This window comes from Hibiscus syriacus, unplaced genomic scaffold (genome assembly GCF_006381635.1).
Source record: "Hibiscus syriacus cultivar Baekdansim isolate YM2019G1 unplaced genomic scaffold, ASM638163v2 tig00110931_pilon, whole genome shotgun sequence".
Taxonomy (NCBI): Eukaryota; Viridiplantae; Streptophyta; class Magnoliopsida; order Malvales; family Malvaceae; genus Hibiscus; species Hibiscus syriacus.
Window position 1 is genome coordinate 14,651 of NW_024062918.1, and position 24,660 is coordinate 39,310.

Consider the following 24,660-nt stretch of genomic DNA (forward strand, 5'->3'; position numbering starts at 1 on the left):
TCAGTGTTGTAATTGACAAAATTAAAAGTTCAATGGTATAAATGATACAACGCCTAAAATTAGGTGGTATCTAGTGTAGTTTACCCTAAAATTTATATAAGGGGATCCTCCTTTAAATTCGTAGAATTTGAACCCATCTTACCCATATTAGAAGAAACTTTGATCGCGAAATTGACCTATCCATCGCCTCTTCTCTCTCCTTTATAACATTGAAAAGAAGCTCTTCTGTTTCTCCGTTAAAGGGAATTGAAAATAAGAAGACATAAAGGAAGACATGGGTTCTATAATGGGGCATGCATTACATGGTTTAGCCTTCTTTATACTTGGTTTTTGGCATCTCTTTAATCACATCAAGCTCCATTCTCTCCACCCCAATTCATACACATCTTCCTCTTGGTTCCCCACACCAAAATTAAGGTACCTAGAGCTCTTCATAATCATGGCAGCCTCTTCCATCAGCATAGCCATGGAGCTCATCATCGGCTCCGCAATGCACGGCTACCGACCTATTGGTCCCGATGGAACCATCCCATCGAACCGTCTCCGCAACTTCGAGCACTCTTTCATATCAATGACTTTCTTTGCCTACGCAGCTTCTGCTGTTCTCCTTGATAGAATTTGCCCCAACGCTACGTATTGCCTGTCACAATTCGTTGCGGCCGTAGCCTTTGTGGAAGAATTCATCCTCTTCCACTTCCACTCGGCGGATCACATGGGGGTGGAGGGTCAGTATCACTTGCTTCTACAGTGTGTCATCGGCGTTTCTTTAATCACCACCCTCATGGGAATTGAGCTTACTAAGAGCTTCATGGTCAGCTTTACAAGGTCATTCAGTATTCTGTATCAAGGTGTGTGGCTCATAGTGATGGGATACATGATTTGGACCCCAACCCTGGTTTCCAAAGGGTGCTTGCTCCACTTTGAAGATGGTCACCAGATTATTAGCTGCTTGAGCCACCAGGCACTGCACCGCGCTAAATCGTTAGCGAATATTGTATTCAGCTGGACCTTGATAGCGGCACCATCTTCACAATGGCTCTGTTTTTGGTTTTGGCCAAATTATATGGAGAAAAAGTCGAGTGTTCAACGCTGAAAAAGGAACAAGGCCTTCTACTGGAACTGGAACAAGAATCTGATGATTTTGATATTGGCCTTTAAACATTCACGGGTTTTAGCGTCTGTAATTTTGTAAAAATAAGTGTCCAAATTATAACTAAAATTAATTTTAGGCGCCTAAGAAATTTTTTGTTAAAAATAGGTCCATAACATTTTCAACGTTACACTTTTAGGTAATTGAACCGTTAACACCATTAAATTTAAAAAAATGAATTATATATATACATGACACTTGTCATCTAACAGTCGAATTTAACGACGTGCACCTAAAAGTGTAACGTCGGAAACGTTAGACACCTATTTCTAACGAAAAATTCTTTAAGCACCTAAAGTTAACATTGGGTATAGTTTGGACATTTATTTTTACATTAAGCCTTTCCATTTTGATCTTTTGTATAAACGTTTTATTTAGGGGGTGTTAATTAGTCCTTCCCGAACTGTTTGAACTCGATTTAATAAAAAAAATGATTAATGTTGGACTTGGATTGACTCAACTTGAAATCTTAACAAGTTGACTCGAGTAAGCTCAGCTCGAGTTGATAAGTTCACGAGTTGCTTGTTAATATTTTTTAATAATTTTAGGAAGTTATTTGTCTTATTTTTAGGATTGATTATGTATTGTTAAATTTCTTATTTTATGAATGATTGTGATATGTTTGTTAAGTTTTATTTGTGGATTGCTACTTTGGTTGTAATATGTTAGGTTGGTGTATTTGTGAATTGTTAATTTAGAGTTTAAACTTTTAAATTGTTTCACACATGTTTTTTTATTAAATTTATTAAATTATGTTTATATTTTTTTTTTGGATAAGTAGAATTCCATTCATCCAAAAGAATGCAGCCAAGCTGCTACAAACATAAATCAAGGCATTATATCAGTCTCCAATCTATACACAATTGCCTATTTACAGTATCTAGACTATTCATAGAGCTCCAATACAATTTAATTCTCACTGATTCTTTAACGCTACCAACAACTGTGCCAACCGAGCAATGCACCCCTCTAAAATGTCTACGATTCCGTTCCTTCCAAATACAATAGATAAAGCCAGTCCAAGCCAACTTGAGGATATGCACCAGCAATGATTTACCTTTCAGGTTCAGCAATAACCAGTGCAGAAGATCGTTCCAACCAGTAGGTACCTGGTTAAGTCCACATAGCAGCAAGATAGCACACCAAGCTTCACTTGCATAAGAGCATTCAGAGAAGAGATGACTTCGAGACTCAAGGCTAGAGCTACACAGTCTACAAACACTGTCTGTAACAATACCAAACCTGGCTAACCTGACCTTAGTAGTCAATCTATCCAAGATTGCCATCCAAGAGATCAGTGAAAATTTTGGAATGTGGCCAGGAAACCATACAAGGCGATGCCAGGGAACCTTCTCACTCCTGCTTCGAACCTTATCCCATAACTAGCTGGCTCTAGTTTGATCCCAGTTACTACTGGAACAAAATAGTCTCATAGCCTCACTCCTCATTTTGAACAGCTTTATTATGATCCAGCTAAAATGAGACTTACAATCGGCATTCCAGAAATCGTCAATCCTGAAACAGTAAGCATTTAACCAAGCGATCCAAAGAGAACCTTCACCTGCCAAGATTTTCTTGATAAGTAGAAGACAACAAGCTTTACTCCAATCAACCAGACTCCTTAACCCCAAGCCTCCCTCAGATTTCAGACAACATATCTGGTTCCAGCTAACTCGGGCTCCTTTAGCTGGGGAATCACAGCCTTTCCAAAAGAACCTCATGCAAAGTCTCTCAACATCACTAATGACCCCTTTAGGCAGGATGAGTTGCCTACTCCAGTAGTTGAAGATGTTGAACAAGACAGATTTGATGAGTTGTAGCCTGCCCCCAAAACTCAACTTTCTATTAGACCACTTACAAAGCTTCTCTTTAATCTTAGTCGCCAAAGCAGAGCAATCCTTGCTAGCGAGCAAGATTTTATATTAAGGCAAAAAATTTACGAGCTTAACGAGAAACAAGTCCTTTTAACGAATATTAATCGAACAAAATTTTATTAAACTCTTCAATTTGTCATCAATTCTTCATCAAGATTTTAATAACAAGGTCCTTGACAATTGTATAGTTGTTGCCTTTAAAGATGATCATAATTTCATGAAGGCCATCTCTTCGCCGAGGGAAATCATCGTTCGAGATAGCAAGCAGCTCCATGAAATCGTCAATGGCAAGTGTTCTTGTGGGGATTATGGAGGTTTAACTTTGATGAGTAAGGTAGGTTCCACTTATCTACGCTTGAATTATTAACATTCCATGCAAATTCTTGTCTCTTATGAACCGAGTTTGCTACCGAAAACATTGACTCGGCAAATCAAACATGGTATTTTTGAAAACAAACCAAAATACAACAAAAATAAGGCATTAAACATAAAAAGAAAAAAATCATATAAAATTGACATGAATATAATACAAATATAACATTTATGTACGTGTCATTACAATTTTTTTATATAAATATATAACGTCTTAAACACAATTCAAACCCGCATATACAGGTTTCCAGGTACCATCAACTGTAAAATGTCAATAAACATTTAACTTGTTCACATGTAAGTATGGTAATTCGTGGACTCGTATGATTACAACAGATAGCATTTACTTAGCAAAACAAGCTATGGAACAAAAGCAACAGAGCATTACAAACACTATCCATGGAAAAAAGTAGAAATAAAAACTATAATTTCCTATTTCTCCAGCAGAGGAATTTGGAAGCTGTAAGCAATACAATATACCTCAAGGTCGGAATCCGAAGCATATGTCAAAAAAACTGGCAATGTTATGGAACAATAGATCAACGCCTTTTACTCTTGGATTTGTTTGACTCATTTGGTGGTTTCCATATGATATCCTCGAGGTTGCTATAAAATGCCTGGTAAAACTGTGACAGGATGCATTGTTTATGTCGGAATAAAGAAAACTAAAGAAAACAAACTTGACATGTGAGCAAGGTAACAAACTAACCTGTAGGTATTCTCCAGCATCACCAGCTGCTTTTTGAATATCTACCATAACAAATGTGGGAGCGACATCAAAAACCTTGAAACGGAACAATCAGAAGGGGAAAGGAAAAAGAAATTAGTAGTAGATTAAATTTAAAGGCTGATGTCGAATTCAGCAGGAGTAGTACAAAACTTACTTCGAGGATAACTGACAAATGAAAACTCTTATTAGCTGAAAGACCTTCAACCCTCATCTGAAGAATAACACATAATCAGAGTTTATAAGACTATGGAAATACTCTAGGGAACAATGTTCTCCACTCAAACCGATGAAATAATTGGTAAACAGAGAGAATGAAATCGTTGTGAAGGAATATGGGGAACATGTTTTGTACTAGATCAGGAAACTTGCTAAATATTAATTGAAATAAAGAACAAAATTGGACAAAAAAAGTTGATAACCTGAGTTGTGTACCTTGTAATTGCGAATGTGTGTCTTATAGCCCATCGACTGTGCAACAACTTCCATGGTAGACAGCACAACCCTTGCTGGCTTTTGTGAAACAAATCGTGTCTGATACTTCATGTCGTCCTGATAGGGAATATCATAGATTCTCATTTAACTTAATATTGGGGGGAAAAAGACATACATTTGACTGCCTAACAGAAACAGATAATTTACATTCTAGATCATTGAACTTAACTTCAACTTTCATTTAAATCACAAACCTTTTATATAATCAAATTAGATCATTCGACTGTTATCATTAATGAAATAAGTCACTTATATTAAACCATTAAAAATTCTAACGGAAAAAAAAATAAATTGACTTAGTTTAACAGTTAGAATTATTTAACGGCTTAATATAAGTAACTTACTTTAAAGTTGAATGATCTAATTTGATTAAATTAAAGGTTTGTGACCTAAATGAAAGTTGGAGTTAAGTGATCTAGAATGTAAATTACTGGATGGAAACATATCCTGAAGGCAAGAACTAAGAAATTGACATATATGATTTCCGGAGATGACTGCCAAGTGAAACTAATGCTCATAAATAGATAGCATTAGACATCAAAAGGAAAATAAAAGCCTAGCAGTTTTTCTGAACATGCTGTTGGATTGAAAAACTTTAAGAGCACATAATTGATGCCTTCAAAAATGGTGAAGAGGTAGATATAAACAAGTTATTAAAGAAATCTACCTTCCCACGGTCAAAAAGCGTTGCAAGGTTCAAGCCTTGAGAAAGAATAATCAAGTCAAACGCATTAAGACTCAAAGGACCAATATCATCATTTCCTGAAGGCTCATCACCACTTCCTTCCTATAGCATTATATTATTAAGAATTGAGAGTTAGAAATTAAACACAACGATGCACTCAAACAAACAAGTAACCAAATTATAATTTTATAGCATCTATATTCTAACTGCTAAATACCTTATCAACCTCTGGATCATCAAAAACAGCATTTACATAATCCAAGTTAATATCTTCATACTCAAGAAGTCTGACAGGAACATAACCCTTCTTAAACCATTCATCGCTCCTGATTTGCTCAATTGTCATACGCTGTACAGAAAGGGAGAAGAGATTTCTTACAATCAAGCAGAAGTGAAAGATACATTGAAACCAAATTAAATCTACTAAAACACTTAAAGAATAAATAGAAAAATGGAATACCATATAATAATAGGAAGTGGTGCACTTAAGTTTCAAATATGAGACCAGAATCCTTCAGTCTATCATCGACGAACTGAACAAACAATAAAAAATTCAAGGTATACAGAAACAGCAATCCGGTATGATAATATTGACGGAGGAAGTTATTCAAGAGGCAATTACACTAATTGATCATTGTCATGTTGAATGAAGAGATTTGTGTGTTGCGAAAAGAAACCAAAGAAATGAGAACATGGAGACAACCCAGGTGTTTGATGAAACATCAACAAAAAAGGCGATCGAGGCTGTCACTATTGAGAAGCCATATGAAGAAGTAGAAGGAGCACACGATGCTACTCAAGTGTTTGATGACATGTCCAACAAAGATCCGGATGACATTTTGAAATTTGGAGCCTCAACGGGAAAAAAAAATCTTATGGCAAAGGTAGCACAAAGGATTGCGATATACTACCTTATGTTAGTGGACCCTTGTCTCAAGTAGTTGGGGTTGCGTATAGCGGAATCATAGTCCAACCTTTGTTGTCAAAGATTGTTGGTGTTGGCATAAGATTTGAAGGGGTTATCTCAAAGGTGTTCATGAATGAAATTAAGATGGCGAGAGTCCAAGACCCCTATGGTTTTGACTATTAGTAATGGATCAAATTTGAGGACAAGCTTTTTATTTTTTCGGGAGTGGAGTAATGTTACATTCCTTAATAGGAAGGATGTTTTATTCTTAGAGAACAGATGTTTTAGGAAAAAGAAAATATTATTTATTATTATTAGGAGTAAATTTTGGAGGTTTGATTTTTTAAACATGGTATGTAACCTATCAATAAAATACAAGAATTTTAAAATAAACCCCTAAAAGATTTTGGTTTCTCTTTTAAGTTTTAATGAGGTTTCTCTCCATTTGATGAGTTGAAAGGTTCCAGTGTTCCTTCTACGAGCTGAACTATCGATAAAAATCCAAGACCATAACAAGGTAGTTTTCTTGTGGTTCATTAGCTTGCATTTTCTATCTCAACTTCCACGAGATTAGGTTGATCGTTTCTGTTTAAGGGTGCATTCTAGGATACCTAGATATCATTTCATACGTATCTTGGACCCACACCAATAGTTTCTATATCATTATACCTCATTGTAATAATAGCCATGCAGACAAAAGAGTTCAAAGTTGTTAGAGAACAAAGTACTTACAGTTTGAGGGTTTGGGTCTAGAATTCTATGGATCAACGATTTTGCTCCCACAGGAAACCAAGAAGGGCAAGAAAACTCTGCTCTCTCAATCTGAAGATTGGAAAAAAATGCTTAAAACGAAAAAGGAAGGTTATGTGGTACTGATTGAATACTTGAAAGGAAATTTTTATTCCTTTCAACCATTTTCATGCAGAATTAAAGATAAACACAATAACTATAAACTAGTACACAAAGTTCGTACCTTACTGTAGAGAGTGGTGAGATCAAGCTCATCAAATGGAAGATAACCTGCCATCAAAACGTAAAGGATGACCCCACAAGACCAAACATCTGCCACAGCACCATCATACCCCCTGTGGCTTAGAACCTATAACAGAGATGATTTATTGATTTAAGATGTATGCAACAGCACAGAATAAACCATTAAGGAATATTCGACACAAAAGCTAACTACTCTTATGACTACTACCTCTGGAGCCACATAGTTAGGAGTCCCGCATGTTGTCCGGAGGAGGCTAACTCCCTAAGCATAAAGATCACCAAATAAAAATCCATATCCCATACTTCTGTTAAAATATTTTGATTGTCAAGGGAGGAAGGCAAAAAAGTTCATCCCTCAATTTCTTACTTGTTCTGGTATCGCGCTAAGGCCAAAATCTGAAATCTTTAAGTTTCCTAGGGAATCAAGCAAAAGATTCTCAGGCTGCATATAGAAGCAAACAATTGTCAGAATATATGAAATCAAATAAATAGAACAATTATATTCTATATTCTAACAAATAGAACACCTTCAAATCTCTGTGGTAGACTCCTTTATTATGGCAATATTCCACACCATCAATAAGCTGTTGGAAGTATCTTCTAGCTTCTGCTTCACTAAGACGGCCATTATAAACCTGCATGATTACCATCAATCTTTAGTACCGGCAGAAATGAAAAACCCAATAGTACAAAAAAAGTCGGATTTTCCTCTGATACTTACTATTTTATCAAATAATTCACCGCCAGTAATGAACTCCAAGATTATATATATCTTAGTCCGACTTGCTATGACCTAACAAATCAAAAAGTTTCATATGTAGAAACACGCCAAGCATGCCAATTATGGAATTTCAGATTTTAATAGTACTGGTAAATTACTTGCCTCGTGCAACCGAACAACGTACGGATGCCTAACAAGCTTCATTATAGATATCTCCCTTTTGATCTGCATTAATTAATAGTCATATAAGAATTCAAACTTTCAGATCATGCTGAAGCTTGAATACTAGAATTGATAACTGTGACTGCAATTTAAGCAATGAAAATTGACCAAATTCACCTAAAAATTCAGTAAAAATACATTAAAATGATTTAAAAATCTATTATTAATAATCAATTAAAGAAATTTCTCACAAATTTACCGAAATTTCAGGTCAGTAAAATAAAAAAAGGTGGAAATTCGACCTGATCGACCATTTTGTGCTTGATAATGGTGCTACGATCCAGGACTTTCATGGCAACACTTTCGCCGGTCTCCGTATTTTGCGCAAACTTAACCTTGGCGAAGGTTCCTTCTCCGATTGTTCTTCCAATCTCATACTTGCCAACTTTTCTCACCACCATCGCTGATTTTCTTCCAAGTTTCTCAGTCTTAGCATTCCGCTTTCTGTCTCGCCAAACAAAGAGAAAAAAGATAAAGCAAACGGATTTTGGGTTATAAAATTGGGGCGATTTTCTTAATATATTATCCTTGTAACGTGTTTTATATTATTTGGCGTCATGTGGGGTAAGGCGCGCTGCAAGGGCTCACCTTATGCTGACATGGTATACACGTGTGTAAAGCGCGACCTTAGGGGCACGCCTTAGGCCACTTAGGAGTATAGCACAGGGCAGGGGCATCTGATATAATTATGTAAGGCGCGGTGCAGGTACCGCGTCTTGTAGCTTTTCCCGACTATAAATAACCTTTCCCGGGGTAACTCCTCACATCTCCTCTCGATTAGAAAAAAAATTAATACAACAATCCAACAATCTTCTAATATTTAATTCAGAACTTCGTGCGAGTTTTCGTTATAAGGTAATTTTGTGATAAATTTTTTTATTATACTTATTGTTTATTATGATTATTTGAAAAAATATTATACTAATTATTGTCAATTAATTTATGTGTTTGTAAAATTAGAAAGCGGAAATATACGTCGAAATAGTTTTGCGGTACATGTAATAATATAAAATTATATTATTTAAATTATTTACGTTTATGTGTAAAAAAATTATTATGTTATATTTTCGTTCATATATTATTTATTTAATCACATTGTTTCAGTTGTTTTTTTTGAAGATATAATATTGTCGCACTTTTAAACTCAAATAATGGCGCGACTTCCAGCTATTGTTTATTATGATGGATAAATTCGAGAAGATGAAATCGGTGTTGTTTTCGTATCAAATGAGCGTGTTAAAATATCATTGAAGATAAACATAACTCTTGAGGAGCTGATAACGAAGATTTCGATGAAGATTCATGTTGGAAGTAGTAGAAGAATGTCGTCGTTACAATACAGATTTCCAACATCATTGTTGTCATTAACTTATACAGCGTTCGAGCTATCGAACAATAATGATGTTGAAATGATGGTTGATTCTCAAAGTAATTATTCAGTCTCCAATATTAAGATGTATGCAAAGTTTGTTTAAGTGTGTGTTGTTCGGGGTCAGTCATTAAGCTCCCACTATGGGCTGGCTGAACAAGTTGATCAAGTTGACAGCCCGACTATAGTAATGTGTAATGATTTTAATGCCATAATGGGAAGACATTCATCCGCAACTCCTTACGATATGTACCGAGGTGGGTCGATGAACAATCCGTATGGCAACATCGCGTCCAATTCAAGGAGAAGACATTCATCTGCAAATCCCTTTGATCTTAATATGGAGATGTCATCGACGTAACAATCTGTGCAGTTTCCATTTGACATGATGGTTTCAAGCTCTAGGGGGAGGCATTCGACTGCGAGCTTTTTCGATCTGAATGTCGATATGCCTTCCAGTTCAAGGGGAAGGCGTGCAAGTAGTAGGTTCTTCGACCTAAATGGGAGAGCATGGAGGAACCATCATCTCCACCAGAAAAATCGCTTCGTAAGCCTGGTGCAGATGGTGCTGAGAATGAACTATTCATTCACCCAGAATCACCGCAATTCAACTCCGATGACGATAATGATGTGAATGAAGTTCCAGCAAATGTGGCACAAACTGACCCTCCAGCACACATGTATGAAGCTGATTATGGTGCAATGTATGGGTCATAATTTACGGATATGCCTCATCTCGGTGACTATGGATATTACTTATCAATAAATAATGGTGAGTTATATTTAGGCATGGAGTTTTCAAGCAAAGAAGAAGCGATGATGGCTATAAAAAATTACAATATATGTAATTTTGTTCAATCGAGGGTCGATCGCTCCACGATAGAAAAATATGTATGTTACTGTGCCCGACGCCAAAACGGATGCAATTGGATGGTTCGCGTATCGAAGAGGAAGAGGAAAAACAACATATGGTAACTAACAGTATACAACGGTCCTCACACATGTTGTGCTGGAGGGGTCAACCAAGATCATCCCAACTTGGACTCTAAAGTGATATGCCAAGCCATCATGCCCATGGTAAAAGCAAGCTCTCATATAGTTGTTTTTGTGTTGATTTCAACTATACAATCGCAATATGGGTACATTGTCTCCTATAAAAAAGCTTGGTTGGCAAAACAAAATGATATTGTCAAACTTCATGGCGAACATGATGCATCTTACAACGAACTTCCAGGCTGGTTTAGGCTGGTGCGGAGGTTGAATCCTGGGATAATTGTGGACTTCGAAACCTCCTATACATATCATAATGATCGAGTTCTCCACGATCGATGCCAATTCTACCGGGTTTTATGGACTTACCCACATTGAGTTAACGCTGTCAAATACTGCAAGCATGTGGTCCATATCGACGAGACTTTCTTGTATGGAAAATACAAGTAAGTTTTATTATTGGCAGTTGTTCAAGATGACAATTGCAACATTCTTCCAATTGCTTTTGCTCTTGTCGAAGGAGAATATAAAGATTCTTGGGCTTTTTTCCTCAGAAATTTACATGCACATGTTATCACGAGGGAAAATATCTGTGTCATTTCAGATCGCGGAGCTGGGATCAAAGCAACAATGGATTCTTTGGGTCCAATGTGGCAACCACCATTTGTCCAACATAGGTATTGTCTCCGACACATTGTTGCGAACTACCATGGAAGATACAAGAAAAATGACGAGCGTCAATTACTTGTGCGCATGGGTAAGTGAAACTGATGTAGTTTGTTTTCTTTCGATCCTTTTGATCATGTTAGTAAGTTATATATTTTTTGATCAGGTTACGAACTACTTCCTCGAATCTTTGAATCAATGCTTCAAGATTTGCGGGCGAAGAACAAGGAAGGATACGATTACATCAGCCTCATCGATAAAGAAATATGAACGAACGCATATGATGGTGGATATCGATATGGACACATGACGACCAACTTGGCAGAGGCAATCAATTTAACCTTAAAGGGTGCATGTCACTTACCTGTAGCGGCTTTGGTAAATACTATATATTTTTATTTGGAGGCTTTTTTTGCGAAGCTCGGGGGACAAGCTCAAACCTGGATGCAAGGCGGTCATGTGTATCACCCTATATTAGTTATAGATCTACATAAAAAAATTGTTGCATCAAATGGGATGTCTGTAACAAGTTTCTCTAGAAGGCATGAAATGTTTCGTGCCACAAAGTTACCGCGACCTCTTCAAGGGATTGAAGTTGTGTCGTTAAGAGTAAATCTACGGGATATAACGTGCGACTGCAGGTTTTTTCAAGCTCTGAAATATCCATGCTCTCATGTGATAGCAGCTTGCTCGCATACACGTCAAGACTATAACTATTTTATGGATCATGTATACCTACTATCTGAAGTTTTTAAGGTATACGAATTTGAGTTCCCCTCATAGATAATGACAAAGACCCTGATGAGGTTCAAGATTGGCTTCCGATTGTACCAAATCCGAGTTTATTGAGGGAGCGTGGTCATCAAAAATCCAATCGAATTTATTGCGATATGGATATTCGAGAAAGATCTAGACAAGACAGAAGATGCGGGCATTGTAGAAACCCATGACACACTAGAAAAACATGTCCACTTCTGTTGTCATTAAGTAACAATTGATGAGGAAATAATGTAGTTGTTTATCAATTAATAATTATTGTATTTTAATTTGCATTTACTTAAAGTTAATGTTATTCGAAAACCGCTGATGAAGATTAAAAAACGATACAATTATACGAGATTGGACGTTGGCGTTATATTAACAAATAACTGATATTAATGATACAATAAGTATTAAATGATAAATGATAACCAAATTACAATAATTAATATTAAATAGTAATAAACAAAATTAAGCAAAATAAATTAACAAAAAGTCCAACAAATTTATCAAAATAAATACAACCATATTAACGAATGAAAGTAAGTATTAAATGATAAATAAAAAAAACACAATAAAAAATCCAATAAACAACTAAATAAAAAGTACTAAATACAAATATAATAAAAAAACAAAATCTATCGATGCCTGCGACGCGAATGTGTTCCGCAGGGCAGTGGTTGTCGGTCTCGAGGAGGATTTCTTCGTATCACTGGTTGTGACTCATCGTTGTCATCATCATCACCATCATCGTCGTCGTCGTCCTGAGCAGCTAAATTTTGTTGATGAGGAGCTGATGACGATGAAGCACCTCCATAGAATAAGGACCCTAGAGGTGTATGACTTACTATCCCACCTGCGAAAACTGGGAAAACTCATAAAACCCAGACATCGTTGAGTGTGAAAACTGTACAGGAGGTGTCTGTGCTGCGGCCATAAGTGATGAGGTCGAACCCAACAAATATCCAACATATGAACCCCAAGTCAGATCTACAAACATAGACCCATAATAGCCTCCAGGAGGGGTCATAAAACTTTGTGAAGGTGGCGGCGACGAGGTCATAAAACCAGGTGAAGGCGGCGACGACGACATCTGATAATGGAAAGGCGGTGACGACATCATATATGGCTACAGTATGTAAGCTGCTGCAGACGGTGGCTGTTGTGAAGGTCCTGCTGGTGCAACTGATGATGAACCGAAAACACCTGCTCTCCGTCTACGAGTCAGGGGACGATGGTGTTATGTTGGTGAACGTCTCTGTCGACGTTGTGGAAAGGTCCGCTCTCGTGCATCATCGGGAAGCATAAACGATTTCCCGTTTCTGTTGAACCACTCATAATAATCATCACCAACTGTCAAGTCATCAACATTAATGGGGTCTCTACGGGGAAGACGTCGATGTCGATCCTCCCACAACATGACCCACTCATAATGCCTCACCAACTAATCTGTATCGGTCTTGTCGCGTCTATCTGTGGCATGTATGTCGTCCATATTACGAGGTGCTTCCGAAATTGGTTGAAAACAACCAAATTGCCGGAGCACGCGATCAGTGGAGTGCCACTCGACGGTCGCATAACATATCAAAGGGATCATCGCCATCCAAACATCTGATGGGCCCCTCAACTCAGGTGGGATCACCGTCCTCACATCGTCATTAGAATATGTCACCCATTCAAACTAAAACAAATATATATAATTTTTATCAAAATAATAATATAATTATATAACTATAATCTAAAATCGATTTTTAAACATTTAAATTCATACATGTGTGACAGCCTTCTAATCGATGAGCACCCTAATTTTTTCTAAATCATCAGGTAGCTCCTGATGATTTTTCCTATCAGTAGACCACCTATTCAAAAATTTTTTTATTATACGCCATATAAAATGATTAATATACGAAATCAGTTTTATAATTACCTCAAGAGTAGTGGAAATACGAATAGGTTCTTCACAATGGGACATAAAAAGAGCAATCGATACCATGCCCAAGATTGCAGCAGGAGGAGACATCCGCCGATAGCATTTCTCCTGTAGTCAGTGGCTCGACACATATCCCTGTACAATAAAGCCAAAACTACCGAGCCCCAACTGAGTGATCCGGCCAGACGAAAGTCGACAAGATGCCGCAACCACATGCAGTGAACTTGGTTGCACGATTTGTCCGGCATCAACAACCCTCATATCAGCTGCAGTATGCATGCTCATGCATACATTTTAACTTCATCATCTGACGCGTCATCGCTAAACTCCCAATTTAACGGTATCCAACCACCGTTAAAACTTTTCGGGACACGTCCTAGATTATCCCGACACAAAGTAGTCCATGAACCCTGCGCGATCCCCGATATCACATCTCCATCCACCGGAAGCCCCAGGTGCATATCAACATCCTCAAGTGTAATCGTGCACTCTCCGCACGAAAGATGGAATGTGTGGGTCTCCGACCTCCATCGCTATACTAAGGCAAAAATAAGGTCTGGTTCTATCTTACAGTTACTCTGATATCTACCTATGTAACCGAATCAAACCTCTACTAAATACGGCAAGACACGACTATGTATCACTAACTTAAGATTCCTAAAAAATGGATCTAATACACGGTCTTTCTCCTAAAATTAAATAATTACAAAAATTAATTCTTAATATAATAATTATGCATTAAATAAATCAACAAATAATTACTTATAATTTAAATTAAATTAAAATGTTACCGTATCAGCAAAGTGTCGAGATATATGATTTCCATCCAAGCGAAGTAGTCCGTCTTCCATTTTATATCTGCAAAAAAATTAATTAAATAAAATATTAAATAAATTAAATATAAAATATTAAAAATATAATAAAATATACATTAGAAAGTGATTATAAGAGTATTTGAGAGATGGTGAGAGAAGTTGAGAGAATTTGGTGTGATGAAAATGATTGAGGATGAGGGTATTTATAGGGAGGAATTGAAGTGTGAAACGTTGGGGTAGGTGGGTAATTATACCGCGCCTTACTGAAGCGCCGTAGGGGGCGCGCCTTACTGACGCGTGGTAGATTATGGGGTAAGACGCAGCCCCTGCACCGCGCTATATCCCTGTACACACATGTATACCGTGTCAGCTTAAGATGCGCTGCATGGGGCGCTCCTTACCCCACGTGACGTCAAATCAGCGTAAAACACATTACAAAGGACGCGTCTTTCTGTAAAGGGTGTTAGATCAAAAAATATAATCTAAACGGTACCTGATCAAGAAATATACTGTTCAATGGTGATATATAAAAAAATCACCTATAAAATTGCCAATACTTGCTAATAAATTAATAATCATAGTACCTAAAAAAACTCAGACTATGGACCTTTTTCGAGAATGAGAAAGCAAGAAAAAGTTCACTGCCAATAAAGTATTATTAATTTTTATTTTTAGTTTTATAAATTTTGTGGTTCATTTTGTTTTGGTGGCTATCAGTTTAGCGTTGACTACTGTTTCTTCAGCCGCTCATTTGATACGAATGAGACGGTTCCCTACATTATGTTGATTGAAATGTGCTTTTATTTAACGTGATATGTCCGTCTAATTAGAAGAATAAATATCATTAATAATAAATATTATTTTATTCGTTAAAGTGAAGGTGCGACTGATGAAGAGGTTTATTAAAGGGTCTTTTTTTTTAAAAAAATAAAAATTGTGTTTCGAAGTTTAATTTTATTATTTAGGGTTTTTACTTTGGGTTTCTCAAAAGGATCCTCTTAAGATTTTAGGTTTAAAGTATGATTATTTGAAATTTTGTTCTTATGATAATTAAATGAATATCAATATAAATTATTTAAAATCTAATAAATTCATTGTATATAATGATATGTTGAGAATAATTTAATTTGAATAATTGTATGCAATGAAAATATCAAGCATTAATAAATTGTTTGAATATTATTGTATGAGGGTGTAAGAGACTGGCTCCGCACGAGCAATTACTAAGCTCCCTTCAAGGTTATGCAGAGGAATAAAAGCAAGTAACCGAGAGACAACAAAGGATGCTTCAAGATGTAGTTCGACAACTGATAACCATATCGGTGCAGTTGGGGTGATCGTCTAGGGGCCACCCTGAGAGTGATGAAATGAGTGGAGCTTGTATATGTTATAAAGATTTTCAACCATTTAAAATAAAAACTTAAATACATTTGTAGTCTCTGATGCTCAAATCTGAGACTTCTAGGGATAACAACCATCATTTTAATAATTGAGATAACATTTTTCATACTCATTCGTCTCATTTAACACTCAGGCCAGATGTTTTGTGCCAAATACTTTACAAGTCAAGCGTGTAGTGCAAGGAAAATTAATTTCATAACTCAAGTTTAGATCTAAAATGACTTTTTTGAAAGGCTTAGGGGGTCAAAAAATGCAATTAAACCTAAAAGTATATATATATATATATAGAAAGAGACATTAATCTAGGGCAATTACACGTGATAGTATATGTTCTATAAATATAATGCTAAAAGCAAAAGAAAATTGACCACTAGATTCAATTTCAAATCCGTAAATTGAAGAGGCCAAAAATATTCAAAATAAAATAAAGAGATTAATTTCACAACTCAAGTACATTACCTTGTTTGTTCATATGAATCTATGGTACACAAACGGGTTTAATTAGTTAAGATTTTCAAAATAGGCTTCGAAAGCTTAGAAGAAAAGCCCAATTTTTAGTTGGATCCATTGGACTGGGGAAAAAGGGTTTCAACTTTCAACGCTGAATCCGAATCCGAATCCGAATCATGAAGATCAAAATCAGAAACAATCTCGTTATAAATACACTCAGCTACGTTTTCAGGATTTGGTTTTATCGATCTTCTCGCATTTCTGGAAATCTTTTTCTTTCTAAGTTCGTGTAGGTCGGGAGCTCTACCGTTGAGTTTGGAGTCATGTCAGAAGAGTTCGACTTCGCCGATAAGGTATGGCTATTCACCGAGATCCATTCTGAATCAATTCGATTTTATCCACCTAATTCAGAGATCTGGTTTTCTGTCCCTGCCTTGAACCTCATATCTTGCCGATCTAGTGCTTTCTTTTCTTCAAGTTTCATTTCATTTTGTTGCTGTTTTGAGAATTTTGCATGTTGATCGTCTCGCGTTATTTAGTAATTTCATTTTTATTCTTTGCATGTTGATTATTTCGTTAATTGAACATTAAGGTAATATAATTCATTTTTCCATTGCATGTAAATAACCAAATAATTCTCCCTTTTTTCCTGTTTCTTTTTGTCATGTGGTAGTGCTGAAATCTTTGTTATACATATACAAAATTTTCCTCTGGACCGGATGCTTTCTTTATGCAGATTAGTAATGCTTGTTGATAATTAATGTTTCTTTGATCCATTTTTCGATGCAACAATGGTAATGATAGCAACTAGTAATGTTTGTTTAGGTTTTGTTTTGAAGCATTCAATTTACTAATTTCTTAAAATAAAACATTTGCAATTATCAGTTGTCCTTCCACGATGAAATGAACTTTCACTGTCTTACAAACTGAAGGCAAGTATTGAGCAGCTAGTTGTTGTGTTTTTTCTTGGGCATTAGATGATGAGTACCTTCATGGTAGTCAGGAACGGATGCATGATTTTTTGTTGGGGGCGAAACATATTATCAATAAAAAATATAAAGAAAATACCTAAATTATATGAGAATATGTAACTTTTAGCGGCGATCGCCTCGCCAGCCCCTTTTGGTCCATCCATGAGTATAGTAATGTCGTTTCCCTTGATGCAATAGGGGAACAAGATCATTTATGAAACTGAAGCCAAAGGGTTGAACCCTGGATTGATAGTGCTGCTGGTTGTTGTGGGGCTGCTGCTGATATTCCTTGTAGGGAACTATGTACTTTACACATATGCTCAGAAAACTCTTCCTCCCAGGAAAAAGAAGCCAGTATCCAAGAAGAAGATGAAGAGAGAGAGGCTGAAGCAAGGAGTCTCTGCACCAGGAGAGTAGGACTTCGAGGTCTGATCTCCTCAGCTCCCCGTGTTGAACTGTTCGCAACTTCCTGTTTCTATCCAGTGAGTTACATCAGTTAAACTCTAACAGTTTAGTTAGACATTAACCGTAAATTTTGGTAGATCAGGAAGTAAATTACTCTTTCTGGCTTGTCAGGTACAGGTTTACTTGTCTTAAATTCTGTTGCATTTACTATTATTATCTGTTTCATTAGCATATTAATCTCCATGTTTTGGTTGTCATTTCGTTGCTTCCACATTCCATGGGGGAACAATTTACTGACTCGAAGCTATTACAATAAAGCCTTAGGGTATCTTAGTCCCCAGTGGTCCTGCCTCATAGGCTTTTTCAGTTTAGAGGGGCATGTATTGGTGTTCTAATTTCAGATTCCTTGCATGCCAAATCGGATTCAATTTGATCATTTGGAAATGAAAGCATTTCATCCAATTTAATCCTATAAACACAACATGCTCTTATGCAAGAACCAGAATGTCACTGCAAAAAGCCAAAAACTACACTGAAATGTGGAAACATTACACCAGCCTTTAGCATGCATCCATCAATATGCAATCTGGTTTCTGATGCTAGTTGAGACAATTTAGAATGAACTTTTTGAACATTATATTCACAGGCTTATATCATTCCTATCATAATGAAACATTGATCGATAACAATGCTATTTGTTATCCGGACTCAAGGTGAGTGCTGACTGTCGGAGGAGGATATATGTCTAATGCAAGTATACTTAATATATTAGAAAATCATTACCGTCTGGTGACTGGAGTAAGGTAAGCAGTGATTCGCGAAGGTCCTAGGTGCAGATCTTAGTCTGACCATTGCTTCCAAGTAAACCTCACAAATTAGATACACAAAGGATTTTCTGATAGGACATTCTTTTATCCCTCTTTTGAGAAACAAATGGTTATTTTACTCGGACGGAATCAGAAATCAAGATTAAGAGGCAAAGTATAAGTAACCATAAAAGTTAGGGATAAAGTTTGAATGAACTAAAAAATTGCGGGTCTAGATTGGTATATATCCTTATTAAGTAATTAATATTAATAATATTTTTTTACTTTTTAATACAAAATTGGGGGAGGCCACAGTCCCTTACCTATTCGGTAGTTGCGTCTTTGATGTACCATTTCACTGCTTGAATTTTAAATCACCTTGACAATTAATGAAAGAAAAATTCAATTTTTAAACTTAATTATTATTATTTTTAAAATGTGACTACTAAAAAGACATTTACAACAACCAAACACAATAGGTTTAATTAAATATATTCATTCAATTCAAGCATGCGGTTTAATGTCAATAGGTTTTGACGAGAAAAAAATGTAATTAGTCTTGACCAAAAAATAATTTTAAAAATAACATATAAATCATGATCGAATCACATACCGTCTTTCATAAAAATAATAAATTCTATTTAAGGAATTGTATTTTTTTTATATTTCCCTGTAGATTTTTTTTTGAAAAGTATGATTAGATTGATAAATCATACAAGAGGAGGGTATTGACAGAGACTTTATTGAAAATATTCATAAACTTAAATAGATGAAAAGGAGTGTTATATGTCAAGTCCCTTATGAGACGACCAACAACAAACCCAATTTAACAGCTCAAATTTCAGCCTACAACAGCTGAATATCCTAAACTCCACCATAAACATAACCCCACTAAAAACGTACCAGAAACATGATAGCTAAACGCAACAGTCGAATCGCACAAAAAGACTACCAGATCCACGGCAAGTAACAAATAGGAAAAATACACTTAAAATACAAACCAAGACTCAGAAATAAACAATTACCAAATCATGGACTTAAGACGCCCAGAGCCTTCCTTGGCCAAATTGTCTGCATCACCATTAAAAACTCACCAAATGCCAAGATCCTCCCAAGAATGAAACTATACACTCTCTAGACGGCAAAATCACCTAGGCTAAAGGTGACAGATCCCACCTTGGCCAATGCATCCGCTACAATGTTAGCGTCTCTCGGGGTAGCCTGAACCTTCCATGAATATATGCGACAAAGCTGATAGCAGAACATACAATCATAGCTAAAGCAAGATGGGGCATGATGGGATGCATTAATCCAAGAAACCACGAGACTGCTATCAGATTCTATCATGAGTCAACAGGATGGAGCATGGTGGGGCATGTTGAGCAAGCTTTATATATATATATTCTAAATCTAATTCTAACCCTTCTTATAGGGGAGGAGAAAGAGGACTTTAGGAAAATAAAGGGGAGTGTTCCTAATGATTCTAGAACCCATGACCTAAAAGAATATGAAGGAACAAAGAAGAACAACTTGATCAACCTGATTTGACTTGTTTCTGAAGTGGTTTTCTTTTCCATTGAGAATTGCTATTTGGTGTAGCGTAGTGAATGATATTATTACTAGTAAAAAGAAAACGGCATTAATGTGCTGAACAAGAAGCAAGTCACTGCAGCTAAGCTAAGACTTATTAGGTTTTGATTATTGCTGACAATGGGAACTCTGTAAATTAAAGCATCACCAAAACTGGCTGAGCAAGTGGTGAAAGAGGAGGCTGCAATCAACGAAAGTGAGCTGTCTCTGATGCAAGAAGTACGTCGAACGGTGCCCAGCACCAACGACCCTTCATTCCCAGTATGGACTTTCCGTATGTGGTTCTTGGGTCTTTTCTCTTGCACCCTTTTTTCCTTCTTGAACCAGTTTTTCTGCTACCTAACCGAGCCGCTTGTCATCACCCAAATCACTGTCCAAGTGGCGACTCTCCCCGTTGGATGGTTCATTCATGGCTTCGGCTCTTCCCACGACTAAGTTTCGTATACCAGGGTTTGGTTCAAGGGAGTTCTCGCTTAAACCTTGACCGTTCAACATGTTTTGATTACGATATTCACTAATGGTTCATTCATGGCTTCATATTGATACGACGTGCAAGTCTCGTTCATGCAGGAACTTGAATCTTCAAGTCAAATTCGTCAGCTATATGCATCATCATATACTATAGTACACCATTATCCCTGCAAGCAATAGCTTCAACTACAACACAATTTGCCTCATAACAACACCTCAGTTGGAAAGTCCCAGAGTTCCACAATCCTCTGTGAGTGTAAGTTGCAACTCGGTTGTTCCTTACGGAAGCATGGTGCAGTCCTCGACTTCTAATCCGTTGTGAGTGTAATTATGTAAGCTGCAACTCAGTCGTCGACCCCTAGGCAATTACATCCACCCTGAGGCACTTGCTGATAAGCTTCTTGCAATTTTTCGACCTAGTTTCCTTAGTCCTATTGCAATTATGAGGATTTGGAGTTTCTGTTTGTTCTATGTCATGGCTGAACTTTGGGGCAGGGTGGTTATTTCTATTCTATTCCCGTTTACCAATCATGTGTATTTACAGCAGGTCATTTGCGTGACTTTTCTTTTATTTTTTAGATACCAAGTCAGGCTTGGATTAATGTAAGTTAACTGCATAGGGATCAAAATCAAACGTACAGATAACTTAAATGATTATTACCACTAATTTTTTAAACCAATGACCAAAATTAAACGGATCTAAAACATAAGATATCACCCATGTAATTTACCCAAACTTGAAACAGGTGCCGTTGTTGGGCTGTAGCTTGAGTAGTTGACCCTAGCTATGTAACCAAACAAGATCGTAGCGCAAGATTCTGTAATCTTTGATCAGAATCTCTACAGATGTTGGGTTTGTAAAATCTGCTTTTCGAAAGACCAAAATCTTCCGTCTTTCCCCTTCCATCAGGAATTTTGGGCAATAATTTTCTCACTACACGTAAATTATGGGCAAATAATTTTCCTTACCTTGAAAATTTCAAGCATAAATCCTGAAGTAAATGAAGGAATTTTTTCTTCTCTTTAGCTGGATGGGGCAGCATTCAAACAAAATATATGGAATGTTTACTTGAATCAAGGAAGAGGAATAACACCAAATTTCTGGGTCCTCCAAAGTTTATAGATATACCCAAACGCAGGTTTCAGATCAGAAATTTAATGCCATCTAAACCAAATCTTCTTCCATACAGTCCCTTTATTGTTTCTTTCAAGAAATAGTCCCCAGGATTCTTTCCTTCGATTAGTATGTTCATCAACTTGTCATTTGCAATTCATCAAAATCCATTTTATTTTGTACACTAAATATATTTTTCTTCTTCTTTTTAGCTGTTGATGTAACAGAGTCATACAAGTAAAGAGAAAGTTACAGCTTCGTCCTAAAATGGCAAGAAATATTCAGAAAATTAATTAAAAAGGAAATGAAATAAAATGAATCACGTGAAACCCAACGTTATCTTCTTCCTGAAACTCATTGGAGAATGGAGTCTTGCAGCTGTTCTCGCCGGTTCTGATTTGCATCTTGTGAGAACTAGAGGCCCTACGTTTCCCATTTGCTCTGCTTTCTGTTCTACACTATTTTCAGTTTTCTCTTCAAATTCGTTGCAAAAATCTGGGTTTTCTTCCATTTGGAATCCGTTTTCACAAATGAATTCTCTCTGAATCGGCTTTCTCTTCTTCTTCTTTAGATACTCTGTTTTCTGCTCTGTTTCTTCACTTGTTCCATGGCTGGCTAAAGGTGACTCGCAAAACCTATAAGCCAAAGAAGAAGAGCTGTACAGAGCAGATCGACAACGTGCTAAAAGCGAAACATTTTTTGGCGGTGAAGAAGATGCAAAAACCTTAGCTTCACTTCCTTCTTCATTTCCTTGGATTTTCGATAAATCTTCTCTAGCGGTGGGCTTTCCACAAGAGCCGAAACAGATGCTTCCCCATTTTCCTTGAGGTCTAACAAGAGGCTTGACCTTGACTTTCCCGGAGAAATTATGCAAAACAGAGCCTCGGTGATCCATTTGCAACGGCTGTTGGGACGTGTAGGTGCTCCAGGTGGACCGGACTTTGAACCGGTTTGTTTAACACGAACCTGACCTACGCAAGTGACTTTAGGCGAAGAAGGCTCTTGGGTTTCAACGGCGGCCTTCTTTTTCCTGACGAACATTGGGCTGGAACGTGACCTTCCCCTGCTGCTCCTACTTGCACCCTTGCTTGTCAGAAACCGCATCAGTTGTGGCGGATACTTGTCGGCCCGACATGGACTCGATATTGGGTTCGACGACAGCATCATTTTTAAGGAAAAAGGAGTTTCTTGCTCTTTGAACATTCCAAAGACTGCTCCTTTCTTCTGTCTACCTTCGAGTGTCTCGTATGTTTCGTGGGGTATATATATGAAGCTTTTGAGTTTGAAAATTGTAAGATTTTGTACTATGGTTATTTCGTCTTTGGTTCTGGTGACCTCTGTTTTGAAAATCGGATCGGATTGATCGGTTCAATCGGGAATCATTGCTTAGTCTGGTTTAATCTAAATCGATTGAATCGCTATTAGTGAACCGGTCAGAATCACTGAAACGTTTAAACCGGACCGGTTGAAAACCGGAAAAAAACCGAGAAAATCGGGATTTTTGTTTTAAAAAAAATTAAACCAAACAACGTCGTTTGTTAAACGAGCCAAGTCGAACTCGAGTATTGCTGAGCTCGACTCGAACTTGAAAACTTTAAAAGTAAGCTCAACTCAACTCAAACTCACAAGCAAAAAATTATCAAGTTCAACTCAAACTCGAAATATAATATTGAAACTTGAACTCAAAAAGGCTTGAACTCAAAATAAAATTAGAAGCTCGATTGAAGCCTAAAATTCGAGTTTGATTGAAGTGAAAGAATAGTTCACTCAATGCTCACCAAAAGGCTCCATGATTTTGAATGACAAATTACCTCTATTATTTATAGAAGTTAGTTGTGATGCGCTTCTATGTTTCTTAGCAATGTGAGATTGTTTTGTTATCATATTTTTACTCTTTAGATTTTTGTTATGCTCTTCTATGTTTCTTAGCCATGTGAGATTATTTTTAAAAAAAATTAAACCAAACAATATCATTTTGTTATGATTTTTTAACTCCAAATTTATTTATTTTTTAATTATAGTTATATAATTATATTTATTATTTAATATGTTTTACCTTAAATATTATGTTGTAATTAATTTGAATCATTTTGTTTCACTTGATTTTATGGTTTTTAACTTATATATGTTATGACTTGTTTTGAATATGACTTGTGATATAAAAAATTATTTTTATTAAATATTTTTGATATTTTTATTTAATTTTAACCGTCGTTGTTCCGATCGGCCGAACCGGTTCAATCGGTTAAACCAATAAACTGATAGCATGACCGGTTCGCTAACTGGTTCGGTTCTATGCTGGTAAGAAAGGTATGCTGTCCACTGCTCTCTACTCAACTTGTTTCTTTTCTCTATCTACTTGGTTTTATGCGATATATGGATCATTATTTACCATCATAAATTTTAGGGTAAATTAATTATTTGGTCATTTATTTATTTTCGTAATTCTATTACGATCATCTAATTATTTTTTCTTTTTAAAGTTACATTTAACATTACGTTTATTTTTTGTTTTGATCGATCGTATTTAAATTTAATTGTTAATTGTATGAACCATATGACTTAAATAATAAAGAAATTATACTACTTACTGCAGTTATTTCGGAAGCTCCGTCATTTTCTCTTTGTTTAAGTGTGGCAATATCAAACTTTTTCTTTTCAAATTTTACATTTCTTGTCTCCAATGTGTTTGACTAATTGCAGAGACGGAATTACGATCAAATATTAATAGAGGTAATATATCTAATTTCAAAATAATATAAATTTATAAATATTTA

General features: G+C 36.3%; 3 protein-coding genes and 1 pseudogene across 4 annotated transcripts; 2 read left to right on the top strand and 2 right to left on the bottom strand.

Moving 5' to 3' along the window:
• Positions 1–209: 209 nt before the first annotated feature.
• On the top strand, positions 210–1,158 carry LOC120146727 (annotated as a pseudogene).
• Positions 1,159–3,821: 2,663 nt separating this feature from the next.
• On the bottom strand, positions 3,822–8,634 carry LOC120146693 (CBL-interacting serine/threonine-protein kinase 8-like). Of its 2 annotated transcripts, XM_039160193.1 has the most exons (14): positions 8,389–8,634; positions 8,087–8,149; positions 7,925–7,996; positions 7,731–7,838; positions 7,571–7,645; positions 7,412–7,465; positions 7,184–7,309; positions 6,943–7,032; positions 5,521–5,652; positions 5,286–5,405; positions 4,559–4,675; positions 4,281–4,337; positions 4,106–4,180; positions 3,822–4,022 (listed from the first exon to the last, which is right to left on the bottom strand). In XM_039160193.1, exons 1-14 carry the CDS (start codon positions 8,545–8,547, stop codon positions 3,936–3,938), a joined length of 1,335 nt encoding a protein of 444 aa, XP_039016124.1. In that variant the 5' UTR covers positions 8,548–8,634; the 3' UTR covers positions 3,822–3,935. The 2 variants fall into 2 exon arrangements, with proteins under 2 accessions (XP_039016124.1, XP_039016125.1); XM_039160194.1 differs by lacking the exon at positions 7,925–7,996.
• Positions 8,635–16,748: 8,114 nt separating this feature from the next.
• Positions 16,749–18,115, top strand: LOC120146717 (DNA-binding protein S1FA-like). The gene is made up of 2 exons (XM_039160209.1): positions 16,749–16,879; positions 17,696–18,115. The coding sequence occupies exons 1-2, from the start codon at positions 16,850–16,852 to the stop codon at positions 17,912–17,914; spliced, it is 249 nt and encodes an 82-aa protein (XP_039016140.1). The 5' UTR covers positions 16,749–16,849; the 3' UTR covers positions 17,915–18,115.
• Positions 18,116–22,202: 4,087 nt separating this feature from the next.
• LOC120146835 lies at positions 22,203–23,050 on the bottom strand. The gene is made up of 2 exons (XM_039160329.1): positions 22,608–23,050; positions 22,203–22,518 (listed from the first exon to the last, which is right to left on the bottom strand). The coding sequence occupies exons 1-2, from the start codon at positions 23,048–23,050 to the stop codon at positions 22,203–22,205; spliced, it is 759 nt and encodes a 252-aa protein (XP_039016260.1).
• Positions 23,051–24,660: the final 1,610 nt, after the last annotated feature.